This window comes from Micropterus dolomieu, linkage group LG01, assembly GCF_021292245.1.
Source record: "Micropterus dolomieu isolate WLL.071019.BEF.003 ecotype Adirondacks linkage group LG01, ASM2129224v1, whole genome shotgun sequence".
In the NCBI taxonomy this organism is placed as follows: Eukaryota; Metazoa; Chordata; class Actinopteri; order Centrarchiformes; family Centrarchidae; genus Micropterus; species Micropterus dolomieu.
Window position 1 is genome coordinate 46,960,540 of NC_060150.1, and position 5,992 is coordinate 46,966,531.

At 36.4% G+C, this 5,992-nt stretch overlaps 1 protein-coding gene across 1 annotated transcript; it reads right to left on the reverse strand.

The window, feature by feature from the left end:
• Positions 1-1,494: 1,494 nt before the first annotated feature.
• On the reverse strand, positions 1,495-5,464 carry LOC123968293 (BEN domain-containing protein 5-like). The gene is made up of 7 exons (XM_046044955.1): positions 5,192-5,464; positions 4,859-4,998; positions 3,412-3,680; positions 2,964-3,082; positions 2,452-2,579; positions 1,882-2,099; positions 1,495-1,771 (listed from the first exon to the last, which is right to left on the reverse strand). Exons 1-7 carry the CDS (start codon positions 5,328-5,330, stop codon positions 1,642-1,644), a joined length of 1,143 nt encoding a protein of 380 aa, XP_045900911.1. The 5' UTR covers positions 5,331-5,464; the 3' UTR covers positions 1,495-1,641.
• Between the last annotated feature and the right edge of the window lie 528 nt (positions 5,465-5,992).

Consider the following 5,992-nt stretch of genomic DNA (forward strand, 5'->3'; position numbering starts at 1 on the left):
TTGCACTTGTTGAAGCACTTTGTAACTTGTTTTTGAAAAGTGTTCTACAAATAAAGATTATTATTATTATTATTATAACTACTACCTCTTAATTGCTATTCTTGTATAAGATATACCTTCTTGAATAAAGGTGGCACATCCCTCTCCATGACCGCTGTCTCTATACTGCCTTATAACTTTATACCCTCTGATATTAAAATCCAGGTGTGGTTTAAGCCATGTTTCTTGAATACAGATAATGTCAGGTTTACATTTAGCTGTTGCACATGTAGCAGACCTCGGCTACGTAAAATTTTAATACAGTTATGAAAATTAATATTTCTGGGAATATTAATTTATGCCTCGAAATTAGGAGCACCACCTAAAGATTTACTTGTCTGCCCAAGGCTTTAGGTCCTTGAGTATAGCCTGAGAATTACACGAATTTCTGGTAATTCATTAGTTGTTACTGGTTCAGTTATTCTGAAATCGTAAGGTCAATCAGTCAGTCTCAGAGCTGAGCATAAGTTCTATGTATAGGGACTCTAGATTCTTAATAACGCACACACATACATCGCTGGGCTCAAGGTGAATTTATTAACTAACAAAAGAGGGTACAATAGTGGGTAAATGTGGTGATATTACAGGGATAACAGTTAATATGACAACCAGGAGGTAATGAACAGGGTAGCCTATGTAAGGTTCGATTGAATTTCAATTTATATTGTAGAGGGAGAGAATTCTACGAGTATGAGGGAACGAATGACCAAAATTAGGTTGTAGATTTAGTTTGACTAATCTAAGGGTTTATTAACTGTGGATGGAGCCAACTAGAGAACACCAACGACCCTGCTGAAAAAAACAGCCTGACCAGCCTTGATACCTTGGGCTGGGCTGGTTTGTTGGTTTAGAGGGGTTTTGGACACTTTAGCTGGGCAGGATTGCTGGTTAAGCTGGTCAGCGGTCTTGCTGGTCACCATCATCTTTTAGCTGGTCAGACTGGTATGGTCTTGAGTACACTTTTGCTGGCATACCGGTAGCTTGATGGTTAAGCTGGTCTTAGAAGATGATGATGATGCTCACATGCAATTACAGCACAGTAGCTCAATTGACAAGACTGCATTATAGACTGTGTCAGTGGGGCCAATACTCTTGATATGTTTTATATTTTTTCAAAACCATGCTGAATTATGTGTGTAAAACCACTGTTTCCTGTAATAGTAGTATTAAACTCAAATAATAGTTTTGAGTAAACCTTTAAAATACAAGTTGTTGTTGTTGTTTTGAAACCACCTTTTTTGTACTAAATATCTGCCAATGAAAACAGTGTCAATGACAAACAATTATTAGTGTAAGTAAAAGAGTGTAAACACTACTAAGCTAAAAACAATAAATGCGTGTATGACAAGCATGTTCAAAAACGTGACATCTGTCAGTTTGGGTCAGAGCACATATTTTACCAAAAAGGTACCAGAATGTATACAATCCATTCCATAAAAAAATACTACACACATATCAATTTAAATTTTTTTTATTATACACTTAATAAATTAGCATTAGCCCAACTTTGACATGAAGGGTGAATACATATCAGAATTTAATTTATATCAAAAACAGCATTGGTAACAAAACTGTCCAGATCCACAATTTTTTTAAGTTTCCTTACAGTGTTTTTTTTCTTTTTTCACAAGGTCTTGAATTTTTTGTGAAATGTAGTATCCCACAAGCTTCTCCCTCTTCTCCCTCTCTGTCTTCTCCATGTTCTGTGCCTTCAACCATCCACTGAAGCGCTCTTGAAAAAGGGCGTGGTGGGTGGGGTTATAGAAAATACACCTGCATTACCTTTCTGCCTTGAATGTTTTTATGCAGTTGACATTCAGTGTAGGAAGATGTGCAGCATACCTTTGAGGATTCCAAATTCCAAGCTTGTATGGTGATAAGGGAGGCTTTGCTTCGGTATTTTTTGTTGGGCATTCCTTCCCAGACACGCTTCTTCCCCTCAACTCTAACGTACCCCAGATGGGTACAGCCAACTCTTTTACAAAGAGTGAGTCCTTTGTTGTAGAGTGGATTTTTCTCCACACCTCCTCACGCAGCCACATGTCTTTTCCAATGTGGATCTGAAGAAGTAATATTTTTACACATTATTTCTGAGTGATTCATCTTTGCTAAATACCTGTAAACACAACAAGTTTATCCGTAAAGCTTGAACTGAAGAAATAGGTTTATGCACTAGAAGAAAAGATGACTCTTAACAAATAATCATATAGTTCTGTCGCTGCTAGGTGTGCATTGCTAACATGTTAACCATGAGCAATTTTTAAAGTCTAGATTATATAAAAAATAACGTTGCTAAGTATTGCCTCTGTCTGTGTAACCCTATGTTTATCTGTTAGTCCAATAACCTGACAAAATTGTTACACATTTTCAAAAACAATGGCTCAAGAAATAGAAAATGGAAACAATTTGTACCATCCCATCCTTTTTTTCCAAAAGGTTTGGACAAGGCGTCGGCTGAAGTGGGTCCCTCTCTGAAGTGGGGTTGTTGATTGCTGGTGGTGTCAAAGGTGCAATGACACAGTGTTGAGAGGTCACTGATTCTTTACCATAGAATATGGATATAAAACACAAAGAAGGGATAGCAGAAAGAGTTTTGATTAATATTACATTTGATACATATCATTAACTAGACTGTAGCCATGATAGCAGTCATGTGAGACTGTAACACTTATTAAACATCAGAAAAAAATAACAAAAATAGTGGATTGATGAAAATGGGGAGACAGTCCAAAAGAGAGTGTTGCTCCTTTTTCTCACTGAAATTAACAGAAAGTCAATTTAAATGTGACTGTATCTTAATAGGCTATATGTGGGCCATTGCTGATTGTGTACAGGTACAAATTCCAGTAGAATGCATATGTTGTCTGTTTGTAAACCAAGCTGACCAAAAACTACCATTATACTTTAAAAACAAAAGCACTTACTTTGAGAAAAGACCTGTTTCAGCAGTTCATCAAGATTTTGTTGCAGTGTTAAATTTGAATTTCTGTAAGTTGTCAATTCCTGTTCCAACTCACATTTACAGTTCTCCAATTCAGCAGATCTTTATTATAAAAAGAAGAAAAAAAGGAAATGTGCACGTTAATAACCTTTTAGTATCCCACTACTTCCATCTGAAATTTGGTATTATCCTAAAGCTGATATTTAAAGAACACGTAAGCATAGATGTTTACAAAAATGTTCACCACTTTTATAGAAATGTATTAAAAAATGCTTTTATTTCATTAAATAAAATATGCCACCATTAATATATCAGATGCAAGACGACACCATTGATAAGATGTGTCTTTGATGTAAACTTCTTATGTTGTTTCAGTGTGCTATATAGGCCTTGTCATGTTTTCTTTGTGCACTTTTTTCATGGTTTCTTACTTTTGTTTGTAATGGTCCAGGTCTTGTTTTAGATCCTGTTGCTTTCTTTGCATTTGCTGATACTTCAGTCTTAGTTCATCATGAATCTTTTGGGGAACAACTCCTCCATCCTCTTCACTGTCAGAGAAGATGTCTTGTAGTGTCTCCTCCCTCTTTCTCTTTTTGTCATTTGCAAACAGTGGAGAATGTTTTTTCATCGCTTTCTTTTCAGCCAAGATTTGCATTAAGCTTTTCCTTTTCTCACTTCCCTCTGCTGCCTTACTGGTTTTCTATAAAAATAAGAAAAGAACAAGTGAGAACCCAAACTGATGGAATTAAAAATTGTACATTACAAGACAAAATAATACAAAGCACTGAGTAGCATAGATCAGTTGTTCTCAAAGTGGGGTCCGGGGACACCCAGGGGTCCTTGAGAGGGTTCCAGGGGGTCCCCAGCAAAAAGGGGAATCATTTATTTTCACTATAATTTCATCCATAAGTAACACAATAACAGAATGTATGACTATTTTGGTCATGAGTTTCATATATTTTCTGTAATAAAACATCTAAAAATCCAATATCCTATGAAATGGGAGATCATGGGACAAAATCTTATCAAATGGGGGTCCGTGGTCTAATTTGTGTCACTTACAATAAAAATGTGAACGTCCTTGACGTGAAAACGTTTGAGAACCACTGGCATAGATGTATCAGACTTAATAGAAGGCAATTTCAGAAATGTGATCCTTTTGTGTGAAAATTCAACTGATATCGTACCTCTCTTGGTTAAGGTTCTTTTCAAGATGCTACAAAACCAATTCACAGAGACCTCTAAATTGCTGAAGAAAACTATTACTAACCTACATTTTTGGGACATTATACACAGGAGCAAAATAATTAACAAATATTCACCAATGTTTCTTGCATTTAAATTAGTATCAAACTCAGAAATGTGTGATATCAGTATTTTAGTGAATGCATCACCAACATATATTGTAACTTAAAAAAATATTCTAACTTCTGTTGCGGTTGCCAGTCAGGAATTTTCCTAACTCCAGCAGGATTTCATCTCCCTCTAAGTTCAATGTTAAACCATAATAACATGGAGATCAAATAGCTACAAAATATATTAAACTATATCAACATTATTCTAAAAGGTTTGTAAGTAATTTCACATTAATTTAATTTGAAGCTGATATACAATTTAATATTTGCAACACATTGCAAATATCCTCTATTGCAATGGTATGGTATGTTTTAGCACACTTTGTTTATTTAAGAAAAAACATGGCAACCTTGGATAAATCACAATCCCCCCTTTCCAACTACAAGCACAAACACACTTTACCCCTCCCCCCTCAGTTTGTGATCGGCAGGTGCAGAGCACACGTCTGCAATAAGCACATCAGAGCGCAAAGTTTGGATGAATGTACCATCAAAGTATCTTTGAATCATTCAAGAAACATACTGCCTTCTTTTTTAAGCCGTCCTTTTCTCTGGATGTCCCCTCATGTTTCTCCACTGCAACGCCGTCTTCCAGGTGGATCTTGGGGACTCTAATCCTTTTCGGAGGATTAACAGTTAGCTCCTCAATCTCGTCTCGGGTTTCTGTAAAAGGTAAGTGTAACGTTAAATGTAGCAATTGTTAAGAGTCAGTGAGTGTGTTTAACTTGATAGCTAACGTTATCTAAATTACCTAAAATTCTGTAGCCAGAATAAGCTAATGTTAAGCTAACGTTAGCTTATTCGGCTAACGTTAGGCGGCGGTTGCTAAGACAGTTACGTCAGATAAGTTACGTACCTTTCACTAGGAGAACCTGGCCATTAAAGTACTCATCTTCCCAAACGTCTCTCTGGCGTGTTTTCAGGTCAAAGTTTTTTATATAAGAAATTGGAACAATAGCTTTATAGCCGCCTGTGTATTTGACATAGGCAAACATGGCTAATAATCTAAACTTGGTTTCGCGCCGTTTGGATGTCTCCTCGAGCCGCCTGTGTTTTTTGGGCACGACACACAGTTTCGGAACGTTTGCTCAGAGCTGTTTACCTTCATTCAGGGCCGTAATGCCACTGAGGAGGCACAAAGATGCACTAGGTTGGATTAAGGAAGGCTGTGCACCATGACTCTTGCAACTGTCATCTGACAACAGTTTTTGTATATTATTACAATGGCCTTATTGTTGTTCTTAAATATAATGTCTCTTAATGAGTTTGAAATGTCTGAAACACTTCACACCAATCACAAACCTGAGCTCATATGAACTGTGGACTTTGACATTCCTTCTCACAGCTGTTATCAAATTATATGTTGAAAGTTGTTAAAATATCTAGAAGACCTAAAGTTATTGAGAGTATATAGTAAAAAATTTAAGCATAATATTATAACATTTGCTGCTTGGACAATACATACCTGACTGATGCTGTCTGTAATCTTCCCATATTGCTTCCTGACTTCTCCATGTGTAGGCTACCTTGTGTGGCAATCAGATCTTGGCATATCTTGAACAGGCATATGTTGCTTTTAATGGTTATTACTGGAGTTTTTACTGACATGTAATGTATCCAGTAAGCACTTCATGATGCAATTGAGGAGAGATGCCAC